This window comes from Propithecus coquereli, unplaced genomic scaffold, assembly GCF_000956105.1.
Source record: "Propithecus coquereli isolate 6110/MARCELLA unplaced genomic scaffold, Pcoq_1.0 Scaffold434, whole genome shotgun sequence".
NCBI classification, from domain to species: Eukaryota; Metazoa; Chordata; class Mammalia; order Primates; family Indriidae; genus Propithecus; species Propithecus coquereli.
The window spans coordinates 165,024-176,705 of NW_012150108.1; the positions used below are offsets into that span (position 1 = coordinate 165,024).

Genomic DNA, 11,682 nt, shown 5'->3' on the forward strand with positions numbered 1-11,682 from the left:
AGGAGAAATTTTTGTGATTTTTTAAGACACTTTATTCCATTTCATATTGAGCTCTATGATGTATCTGGAGACAATTTTCGTATATGAATTGCGTAGGAGTCAAGATTCATCCTTTAGATTTTCTTTCAGTGAGTCTGCTGATAGCAAACTCCATTTTAGTTTGTCTTTAGATATTTTTATTTTCTCTCACTGAAAAAATATGTTTTTGAAGGGTAGAGAATTCTAAGTTGGCGATTATTTTTCTTTTTAGCACATGGATGTCACTGTTGTACTGTTGCTGGCTTCGGCTGTCGTCTGCTGCGAACTATCCGCGTGGCAGCTGCCGCTCCCTTGCAGGCAGGCCGGGCTCTTTCTCTCCGGCTGTCTTCAGGCTCTCTTCTTTCTCTTCGTTCTGCATCACAATGATGTATCTGTGTGTGGATTTTTTTTTTTTTTTCCTGATCCAGATTGAGATTCTCTGGGCTTCCTGACTTGTCTTTTATCAGTTCTGAAAAATTCTCAGCTATTATATTTTCACATATTTACCTCTGCCTCATTCTCTTTCCTTTTATGACTCTGATAACATGTTAAAACTGTTATACCCTCCATGCCTCTTAATCTGTTTCTTATTTTCCAACTCTTTCTCTGTGTTAGATTTTGGTAATTTCTTTAGAATTATGACCAAATTTGGGAAAGAACCAAATAGAACATCTAGAAATGAAAACTACAATAATCGAATTTTTAAATCCAACAGATGCATTTAACAAGATTAGACCCAGCGAAGGAGAGATTTTTAAAACTGGGGTATAGGTCAGAATGTTTGCTTCTGCTGGGTACTTTGGGGCAGTCCAAGTTCAAGGCCATGTTAAACTAAATTTTCAGCTGAAAGTTTGTTGGACCAGTGTGATTTCTGCTGCAAAACTTCGTGAAGCTCACCGCCTTGTGGTTATAAATTATCAGGGGTTAAATTTCCCTGCTTCCATTCAGTGCTGAGCTTCAAAGTAGGCAATTTTCCTTAACCCCCTTGGGGTTCAGGTGGAGCATTTTATTTCAAGTTCACTGTTACACTGAAGAGTGGTTCTTTGGGATTCCAGCTTTATGAGCTACGGTCTCCTATATTTGATTCCTTATCATGAGCAGGCCCTGGACTTTCTTCTTATCCCCCTTGGACTTGAAAATGGAAGCTCATTGTCTGTTTCCTCGGGCAAAAGCTGGCTTCAGAGCTTCCCTCACTTCTCTGGGCTTCTTCCTTCACTTGGATTTTTTAATTTTCCACAACTTTCCTGGTTGTGTTCAGCAGCTGAATACTTAGTCTTTCATGCTACCAGAAATGGACAGGTGTCTAATTTACTTTATTAATACTCTTCACAGCATTGTTGCTGAAAATCCATGCCTGAGTGTCCTGGTTCTGTGGGGTGTGTACGTGGGGGTGTTCTGGCACCCCCTCACCTTCCTCAGTGTTGTGACTTCCTTTTTGGGAATAAAGATATAAATTGTGTTAACGTAATCTAACCTGGCCTGCCTTTAGAAAGTAGTTTTGGATCTCACATGTGTGGGGCTTTTCCTCCATATATGTACAGATACTAGTTGACACTTACGTGGCTCTTCAGTGATGTTAGTATTAATGTATCATCGTATTGACTCGGACGTCAGGTGTTCCTTTGAGAAGGGGGCTTATAAGCCTCCGCTTCTCTTTTTCCTGAAAGCTGCTGCTCTCTGCAGGACAAATGCTGCCTGGCATCATGGGGTGCCACCGCCCGTCCACAGCACACCTTGACTGCGCTGACGTGAGCCAGGCGCCACGCTGCTTCATCTGCTGTTGCAGCAACCGCATGAGAGAGAGCCGCCACAATTCCCATCTTAATCATGAGGAAATGGAGGCTAAAGGTGAGTAGCTTGTCCAGCCATCTCCACCTGGGAACTGGAGACCAGGGCTCAAACCCCAGTATGGCCACTCACTGCCTTGCCCTTCGCTGTGGCCTGTTCTGCCTCCCTGAGGACAGTGGCATACGTTTTACGTATAGGTGTAGTAGGTGTGTGTGTCACAAGTAGTGTTTGTCACGGAACACTGTGTCTCTACATATTGGTCCTTAGCTTATCATTCTGCTATATTTGTTCTGAAACACGTGTGAGGTGTAAGGTGACATTCAGCTGTCACCTGGGGCTGTGAGAAGCCGTACAGCGTGCCGGCCACGGGACACGGCCGCATTAAAAGCAGCTCCTGCAAAGAAAGAGCCGGGACTAGTGCGTGAGACAGACACGACAGCCCCGCAGGAGACGGGCAAGCAGGAGCAGGCCCCAGGGAGCATGGGCCACCACCGAGGATGACCTGGGGACTCCTGCGGGAGGAACCAGTGCTTCCAGGTGTGAGGACAGGTCGCCAGTAGTGGAGGAGGTGCAGGATGGGGGCGTGCTGACGGCTGTGAGGTCAGTGTGCCTGAGGAGGGTCCTGGGGGGGCGTCGGAGGGGGAGAGGAACCCACTCAGACCCTCGGCAGCCAGAGCTGCTCACGGAGGCATGCAGCCCAGGGCTGTGTTCCTGATTTAGCAGGCCTAGGGTGGGGCCTGCAAATGGGTATTTCAGACAAGTTCAGGCCCCACACTTGAGAACCACAGCCCTGGAGGAACTGCCTGCGGGGGAAGGGTGGCCAGGAGCACTCTGCTCACACTGCTCGAGGTCGTGTCCCAGGCACAGTCCAAATTATGTGCTACCCCTTCTTTAGCTGAGACAGGTGGATACTTCTGAAAATAACGTCACAGGAAATTAGGGATGTCATTGGATTTAAAGACCTAAAAAGTGGTGCCATTTACCCAAAGCTCAAGCATCCTCACTGGTGTCCGGGTTTGCTCCACAAACACCTGAGCCCTTGTCCTGCCCCGTCTGCTCCAGCGGGCACTGGAGGGGCGACAGGCAGCAAGGTGCTGGGGCCCAGGCTTCTGTCGAGTACAGTGGCCGATAGCTGTTGAGGCTCACATTAGAAACCCAGGTCCTCAGTCACACTGGCCACATTTCAATGTGAAGTGCCCACGTGTGGTCAGTGGCTCCTATACCAGAGAATGTTCCCTCCCCACAGAAAGTGTTCTGCGGGGCGGCGCCAGTCTCATGGGAATGACAGACGCCGAAGCATTGTCAGACTTGAGCTGTCAGCTCTGAAGACACCAGGCAAGGCTCGGTCCGAGCTGCGCGGAGGCCGGTCGGAAGGTGGTGAGTTACCTCCCAATGGTTCACGGTTGGTTGCAGGTGGAACTCCTCATTCTACTTTCCCTCTCACTACTGCGCTTGTCTAAAAAAGCTGTAACGAGAGCCTCTGGCGTCATCCAGCCGGGCCCCATGGACACAGGAATGGGCAGCCTGGAGGAGCGGGGGGCTGGCTTTCCTCTGGTGCCTCAGTTCTTTTCCTTCGACTCCAGCTCCCCAGATCTCTCAGACCCCTCTTCTTCAGTGCTTGTGTGTGAGGGGCCCCACCCAGACTGCGTCCTGCAGACTGCTGCGCGGGAAGGTGTCAGCAGGGGCTCCCCACCCACCACGCCCCAGGAGGGGCTGGCTGGCCCTGCAGTCAGGGGGCCCTCACAGCCTGGTCTAACTAGGGCTCCCAGACTCGCAGGACCGTGCAGTACACACTGGTGGTATCTTTCTGGGGGCTCACGCTGAGGAATGCAGGACTAGAACACCCCTCCCGCATAGCCGTTTGTAGCAGGAAGTCGTTGGAAAGCCCTTTGTCAGAATGCGTTGCCCCATAGATGACAGCCCCTTGCCCAGCCCCTCCTTGGAAGGTTGTGCCGGGCCTGGCAGCCTCGTCCCCACATCCCGCGTAGGCCCGCGTCTCTGCGCGCACACAGCAGGCAAGGCCGGGAGCAGTGTGTTCCTTTATTGATGCGAGTATGTCCAGTCACACCAAAGCTGACATCCTGCGTTATGGTACAGCTTTATAATCGCAGCTCATCTCAGAATACCAAAACATCGAATTGAAGGTATGTATCAAATTGGGAAAATAAAGTAGCAGACGCAGACACTGTTTCAAGTAGGTACTAGAACTTATCACCTGTGAGAGCACATGGATGTGAAGGCCCTTGACCATGTGTACAGAAAACGTTCTAACACTGTATTCCAAATAATATATATTCTCAAGGCTGAAGCCTTTACCTCAAAGACAGACAAAGCAATATGTACTATCCACATACAGTCTGTACTAGGTAGGATGTGGGAAAGTGCAAACACACTGTGACAATACAGTGCAACTATTCGCTCCGCCCAGGGCCGCCGCCTCCCCAGGGCAGCCTGCGCGCCGGCTCTCCCAGCAGCTTTGGGAAGTGGGACCCGGCACGTGGGGGGGACAGGGGTGCGGAGTTCCCGCAGGGAGACAGACTGCCTCTGGCCTTGTGAGGGAGAGCCACCCTGCCCCACGGTCAGTAAGGCCCAGGGCAAAGGCCAGGAGGTCAGGCATGGGACAGGGATGCGCTCCTCTAGGCTGGGTGCAGAGAAATACCTCCCCGTGTGGGGCAGTTTATCTGAACGGGCTCCAGCAGTTCTGGCCTGGCGATTCTGTGTCTCGGATTCCGATTCGGGGAGGGGGCAGTCCCCTAGAACACCACCTCTCGGGCCGCTTCCCTCCCGCTGCACGTGGGCTTCCAGAACAGCTCTACGAGCCACTGTCCCGGAGCCTGCTTTGCATTCTCTTCGTCAAAGCTCGCTCACTGTCTCTCAAACCGATGACCCCCGCAACTCCTCCCTGCCTCCCTCACATTTTAGATTTCTTCTTTTCTAAATGTAATTGAAGAACGACCTGCCAATTTCTCACAGAAAATACACTGCCAGGTGCCCTTGCCCCTCCCTCCCTGACCCCACAAATCCCTGACAAAGGAAAATGAAAATGTAAACTTTGGAAAGCCCACACTCAAAGGGCTTCCAGAAGTGTGCAGATGAGACCTCCGGGCCACCCGGCCCCGGCAGGAGCCTCCAGGCCCAGGCTCGGGAGGGCCGGTGCCTGGCGTGGAGCAGGAAGACGGCCCCAGTACCCTCTAAGGCACTAACCCCGACGTCAGAGACACTGGCTGGAGAGGTCCGAGCAGGCAGGGCTCACGTTGGTTTTGGTTGGGTTTTTAAAAATTTTTTTTTGTAAGATGTTAACAATCAAAAGTAGAAAATAAAAATCTCCATTTCATCAGAATAAGACGCTATCATGGATACCGTCTCCCATGATACTCTTCCCCCCCTCCCCAAAGCAGGGCCCTGCCCTGTTGTTTAAAATAAACAAAAAAACTTTTTAAGTGCCAAAGGTTGATGCATGAAATAATTACCTTTTTCTCATAAAAGTTATATACAAAACGGACCCCAACCAGTGAGGCCTCCTCAGCTCAGCCCGTGTCAATCAAGGTTCGCCCGGTGCCTACGTGTGCTCCAGCTCCATCTGCTCTGCAGCCGCGTCGGCGCCTCAGGCTCTGTTAAGGAGGGTGGTCCTGAGGGTGGACAGGACAGGCCGCGCTCAGGCCCCCAAGCAGGCAGAGAGGCAGGGGCAGGGCCTGGACCCAAACCCGGGCCTCGGCCTCCTGCGCCAGCACCCTGCACCGAGGCCACCGAGGTGCCCCAGGCCCACCCGCAGTTCTGCCCCTTCCCTGCAGACTGGGGTGTTCCTGGAGCTCCCCTACCTGAGGGTCTTCCAGCTGTCCTTTTCCATGTGGTTCTCGGGACCTTCACTTTCAAAGGAGGCAATGAAGAGAGCTGAGGGACAGGAGAGGCCCTCAGAACCGGAGTCCCCACATGGCATCTGTGAACACCCAGTTTTCCCTTCCAGGGCAGCAGCTGGGCCCAGGATAAGAGGACAGCGACCTCTGGCTAGGCTGCACGCCGGTCTCTGCTGCGTGGGGCTCCCCGGCTGCCGGTCAGGGACCCTGGGAAGGCTCCTCACCCTGCAGCAGCTGCCTGACCCTTTCTGGCCCTTCTGAGTGGCCTTGGAGCCTGATCCTCTGTCCTGCTGTTCCCTGCCCACAACCAACCATCACACACACTTGCCCCTGTGAGCTGAGCTCGCCCCGTGTGGCACAGAGTAGCGACCAGGCCACCTGCCAGGGCAACCCCAACAGGTGTGGGGCCTGGACAGGGAGTCAGGGTGGCACGTCCAGGGGGGAGGGCCGTGCTGCCACAGGAGCAGCCCTCACCTTCCTCGCTGTAGATGGGCGCCGTGAGCAGGTAACTCTGAATCTTCTTGTCCTTCTCGAAGGGACACTCTACCTGTGTCCACGTCATGAACTCATGGATTTGTCTGGAGATCTCCCAGAATTTCTGCAGGGGAAAAGACCAAGTGATGTTCACCTGTCGCCTTAACCTCCAAACCTTTGGTCAGTGCAGGGTATGTGAGTTTTGGCCTCAGTCTGCTGCTCACTTTGCTGTCCCAGCAAGATAGGACAGTGGCCCTGCATGGCTGAACCCATGGCAGTGGTGGCACGTGGTGTGGCATCAGAGCCAGCAGGTGTCCTCCAAGGCCATGGTGTCCTGCCCTCTGCCTGGGCCATCAGGCTGGCGGCAGGTCTGTGCCTCCCTTGCCGGGACTGAAGAGGACCCCGTCTATGACCCCGGCCTGCGGCAGGCGCCCCGGCCACACCCAGCCATCGGCGCCAACCAGAGCATGCCGGGATCTCCCTCTCCAGGCCTGTGTAGGGTCCACAGCTCCCACCCTCGCCTGTGCGAAGTGGGCATCTACAGCCACGGCCCATCGCCTGCCCAGGCACCTCCGTCGCACCCTCCCGCCCTTGGCCAGGTGCCCTGAGCCGCACCAGGCAGGTTCTTGGCTTTCGTCTGCAATTCTCTGCCCCTGCCTCCCCTCTGCCCGAGGTCCTCCTGACTCCATCTCCCTGGCGAGGTCAGGCTGTAGCCACGGTCCTGAGTAAATACGGCTCCCTGTGACTCCCAGCTCTGTAACCAGGACATCCACCCAGAAGGGCAAGGGGCACCTCACACATCACGGTCAGACAGCACCCCTGACCCCTCTGCCGCTTTCAGACCTGAAGGCCCTTCCGAACCTCAGGCAGGGCTTGGAGACCCACAGACCCTGCCCTGTGTGGCGCTGGGACCCCGGGAGGCTGAGCTCACCTTGAAGTTAATGTGCCCGTTGGGCAGGTGGTTGGTGTGGATTTTGTGCAGGAAGTAGATGTCCTTAACGAAGAGGTTGAACACAGGGATGACGATCTTCTCTCGGCTGCTGTTGGCCATCTGGGACCTCTGCGTGGCCCCCTGCAGGGCCGTGCGGTAGTTGCAGAAGTTGCTGGATGGGTCCATGTGGTGCTGTGGGTACAGGGAGGCTCTGGTCAGTGTCCCAGGCCGGCGCCCCTCAGACCTGCTCAGGATGCTCCCCTGCAGGGCCGGAGCCAGCAGACGGAGAAGGCGTCTCTGTCCTGGGCAGCCCAGGAGTGCGCGCAGGGGAGGGAACGCCCAAAGGTACCTGGTTGGGCCCCACAGCCAGGGGCTTCCAGGTTTCGGTCCCAGTGTCTCTGGAAAGCTGGACAGAAGTGTCACAGCCCTGCCTGCCGTGCCCAGCCTGTCCCTCCTGCCTTCAAAACTTTTCTTTGCTCCTCTTCATGTATCAACACCTCTGAGACCTGAGCAGCCCCACAAAATACAAGTGTTTTACAAAAAATGGATCCCAGGATCAAATGCATCCGGGTAAGGCTGCAGAGGAACTTGTCTGCCAGCCTCTGGGCCACCCAGACATCCAGGAGAAGGTGACCAAGGAAGAGGCCAGCCAGGCTCCGCTCACTCGCACGGTCTACCTGGCGACTTAGGGCCCCGCTTTTGTCAAGCTCTTTGTTAACTGCTCCCCGGAACTTCCCTTAGGCCATGCTGGGTCCACCGGAAGTAGTCAGAGCCTAGCCAAGGAGAGCCTGAGTACCCACCACCTGAAGACGACAGCGCCAGGCCAGAGGGAGCCGCTGACGCTGCACCGGGAAGTCCCCACCCCACTGTCGGCACCCCTCCAGGCGATGCAGGGCAAGGCTGTGGCAGGCGCTCACGCCTACCTCCAAGACGTCAAACTTGGCCGTCTTGACTTTGGACCAGGTTTTCTTCAGCCGCGCCACGGGACTGAGGTTCATGCCAGCTACAAGGGACAGCAGGTGGGGTGAGGGCCGTGGAGGCAGGCCGAGGCCCCCCGCACCGGGCACCCAGGCACTCACAGATGATGGCCATCATCGAGTTGAAATTGCCGATGTTGAAGCACTCCCGGGCCACGTCGATGAAGAACTCCAACATGCGGGTCCGGTGCTTCTTCTTCACCACCTGAAAGGCGCAGGGCAGCCTCAGCACGGCACCGCCAGGGCACCGACCCTGCTCAGCTTCCTCAGCTGTGAGCAGGGCTGTCTGCCCAGCGAGGCCCGACTGGGGCCAGGCGGCGCTGGGCACAGAGGAAGCACAGGACGGGGTGTCTGTAATCACTGAAGGAGGCACCGCAAGGAATGCACCTAGCAATGCAAGGAAGACTCCGTGCATTTACTTTCAAAGTTCCATCGCCCAGCTTCAGGTGGGGCGGGAGTCGGGGCCTGACGGGGCGTGGAGATGGGGCACCCCACCGCGTCTGCCATGGGGCATGCTTACCCGGCACACCTCCGTGGCCACCAGCATGCTCAGGCAGTTGAACCAGTTGTCGTAGGCCTCCAGGCTATAGGTCTTGGTCAGGTCCCCTCGGCACTGTGGGGACACGGCAGGTCTCAGGGAGCCTGGAGGACCCTGCTTGGACAGTGAAGTCCCCGTGGCTAGCCTGGTCCGCCAGGCCACAGCTCAGCCTGCTTCATGGCAGCCCAGACCACTCCACGCTGCCCAGCGCAGGCCAGGCTGGGTCCCTGGCCAAGCCTGCAGCTCCCCGGTGCGTCATCTGCGCAGTCATCCGAGACCTCTGAAGCAGGTGCCCGCAGGGCCAGGGCCACATCTGCCAGGTCTCATGGCCCAGTGCTCTGCAGGCACTCGGGGCATGCTGGGTGAGGCCCACACCTGCCCTGCATGGCCGCAGGCACCAGGCCGGCCAGGCATGTGGCACCGGCTGGGGACCCAGAGCATGGCACAGGTCTCTGCCACTCACCCTGTGATTGTCTAGGGAGTCCATGTGGCTGATGATCTGCATCAGGTCCTCAGGGTGGATGCTGCTGACCCTGTCCTGGGGGTGAGGAGACAGCAGGAGGAGGGTCAGAGCTGCACAGGGTGTGTTGGGAGCAGGGGGCCTGCTCAGGGCACAGGCCCTTGGCCTTCTCCCAGGCCAGTCCTCCATCCTGGGGCCACCATGGTCCCCACTGCAGGACAGCAGTGCCCCAGTCCCTCCCTCTTACGCAGGGCTGCCGTGCTTCCACAGCCCTGAGTACCAGGCACAGGGGCACCTGCTGCTCAGATGGACACGCCCGTCTGAGGCTGGGGAGCTGGCTCCCCTACCCATGACCCAATCTGACTATGGTCCCTACGGCATTGTGACAAGAGACACCACAGTCTGGTGGCCCTGCACAGCAGCAGTAGACGCCCCACTCCCTGCACATGGCGGCACTGACCAGCTCGATGTGAGTCAGCTGCTGGGCCAGCACCAGGGGGTCACAGCACACGCCCAGAATGTCCTTCTGGGCAGCCGGTGGCTTGGTCTTGAGGACAGGCCCTTTGTCCACAGCTGGTGGCCGGAGCTTCTCTCGCAGCTCCTGGAACTGGCTCCGGGCGGCCAGGGACAGCAGCAGGCTCTGCGTCATCTGGGCAATGGCCCTCTTCACCGTGCCATTCTCCTGTGGGGGTCGGGGGTGACGAGGATGCTGGTGTGGCCTGGCGGCAAGGCCACCACCACTCTTGGGAGACCCAGCTCACCTCCAGAGACGTGCCTGACCAACAGGAGCCCACACCCTATATCCAAACCTGCCACGAGCTTTTGGACCTTCGATGATAGAACACAGTACAGCACCAGCTCCTCTGAGCGCTGCTGAGGAGGCTGCTTCTCGCTGCCTTCCCGTGGGAGGAGGGGCCCCCAGAATGGAGCAAGGCATCGGGAAGAACTTCATCCCTGGCCAAGAGGCTCCGCCCCTGAGCAGGGGCAGCCTGGGGTCCCTGTCCCCTCCTGAAGCTCTCCTTGGACCTCCTAAGCCCTCTGGGTGGACAGGAGCTGAGTACGTGGAATTTTGGCCCAGGCTTCTCAGGTCCCCTGTCTGTACACCAAAGGCCCAGGTTGAGCTGGGAGCCAGGAAAGGCAAAGAGACTCTTACAAGCCCTTGATATACCCCACTCCAGGGACAAGGGTGCCAAGGGCCAGGAGTGATCTTGGTCACCAGGCTGTTGGGCTCTTGCATGCAGTGTCATGGGTGAGTCTGGCCAGTCGCTGACCAACTGGGCTGTCATCTAGGGGTGAGGGAGGTTGAATAAAGCCACCCAGCAACCCTCTTGAGGGAGTGACAAGGAAGGGGACCACATAGAGAGCTGTCCCTGAAGACGCCACCCTCCTGAAGGCAGACCCCCCCCCAACATACCCAGGGAGCCTGGCCAGGGCTGAAGGAGCACTGACCTCGTCACACTGGGTGACACGGTGCGTGATGGCCTTCAGTTCGGCCATGGCCTTCTCGTCCTGGAAGTCGTAGGGGAAAGCCTCTGTCCATTCCTTCAGAAGCTGCACGATCTTGGCTGAGAAGGACTTCAGCTTGGCCTGGGGCAGCACGGGACAGAGTGGGTGACAAGATGGCAAGTGGTGCAAGCTGCCCTCACCCCAGGGCCTGTGCTGGGCACCCCCTCCCCCGTGTGCCACCTGCAGCTTTGCCACACCTGAGCCACCTAGACTCTCGCTTAGTTCTACCCCTCTTAACTCAGCTTCCTCTCTCACTTAAACTTATTCTCAGAAAACCTACACCATCACTGCACGACATAGAAAACTACTTCCGTTTGCTATAATTAGCGGTAGCAATAGTTACAGGTAGAAAAAGCACAGTCGAAATCAAGCAAAACCAGGTTAGAGGAGACTCTCGTCCGCTCCCTCTCTGTTAAAAGCGAGGTGGCAAGTGCTGGGGAAGGAGGCGGGGGTGTGATCCCGGGGGGAGGAGACGTGCGACCCCAGGTCAGGAAAGGCGGCCGCGCCGGCTCCGAGCGATCCGCAGACGGCCTCGCAGCCTCTGCCCCGGGGCGGGGCGGGTGCCAAGCGCTCGGCCGCCGCGACCCCACTGACCCATCCGAACGCCCCCAGGGGCCAGGACCCCTCCTGCGCCAGCCCAGGCTCCCCGCAGGCCCACCCGGACCGTTGCGCCCACAGCGCCGGCCCCGACTACCCCCGCGACCCGGCTCCCGAACCACCCAGCCCCCGCCGCACCGCTTTGGACCGGCCTGGTTCCAGCCCGGACCCGACCCACAGCCCCGCCCCGGCCCCGCCCCGCAGGAACCGGAGCCCGCATTCCCGCCTCTGCCCGCGCGATGCGCGCAGGGCCTTCCTCTCTGGCTTCTCCGGACCCTCGGCCCAGAATCGCACACCCCCAGGGAGCCGCCCTGCCTTTTTCCGCCGGCCCCTCAGGAGCCCGTCCCGACCCACCCCCAGGCTGCGGCCGGAGCCCGTCTCCGCCCCTCTGACGGCCCCGCCTGGCGCCAACGCCGAGCAGGCCGCGGGCGCCGGGCACTCGTGGCCTCCCCCGCGAGCCTCCGGCGGCGGCAGGTGCGCGCAGAGCGCCGGGCGGGCGGCCACCAGCAAACCCCGCGGGCCCCGCTCCGCGCAGGCCG

The 11,682-nt window shown here is 58.0% G+C and overlaps 1 protein-coding gene across 1 annotated transcript in view; it reads right to left on the minus strand.

Moving 5' to 3' along the window:
• Positions 1–5,096: 5,096 nt before the first annotated feature.
• Positions 5,097–11,682, minus strand: part of RASGEF1A (RasGEF domain family, member 1A) — a 10,678-nt gene continuing 4,092 nt past the window's right edge. Inside the window, exons 2-11 of the mRNA XM_012653900.1 lie at positions 10,490–10,627; positions 9,501–9,722; positions 9,044–9,118; positions 8,563–8,655; positions 8,145–8,247; positions 7,989–8,068; positions 7,066–7,257; positions 6,135–6,258; positions 5,625–5,697; positions 5,097–5,435 (exon numbers count right to left, since the gene is read on the minus strand). Coding sequence (XP_012509354.1) covers positions 5,411–5,435; positions 5,625–5,697; positions 6,135–6,258; positions 7,066–7,257; positions 7,989–8,068; positions 8,145–8,247; positions 8,563–8,655; positions 9,044–9,118; positions 9,501–9,722; positions 10,490–10,627 — 1,125 coding nt within the window. The 3' untranslated portion in view covers positions 5,097–5,410. The remainder of the gene's footprint in view (positions 5,436–5,624; positions 5,698–6,134; positions 6,259–7,065; positions 7,258–7,988; positions 8,069–8,144; positions 8,248–8,562; positions 8,656–9,043; positions 9,119–9,500; positions 9,723–10,489; positions 10,628–11,682) is intronic.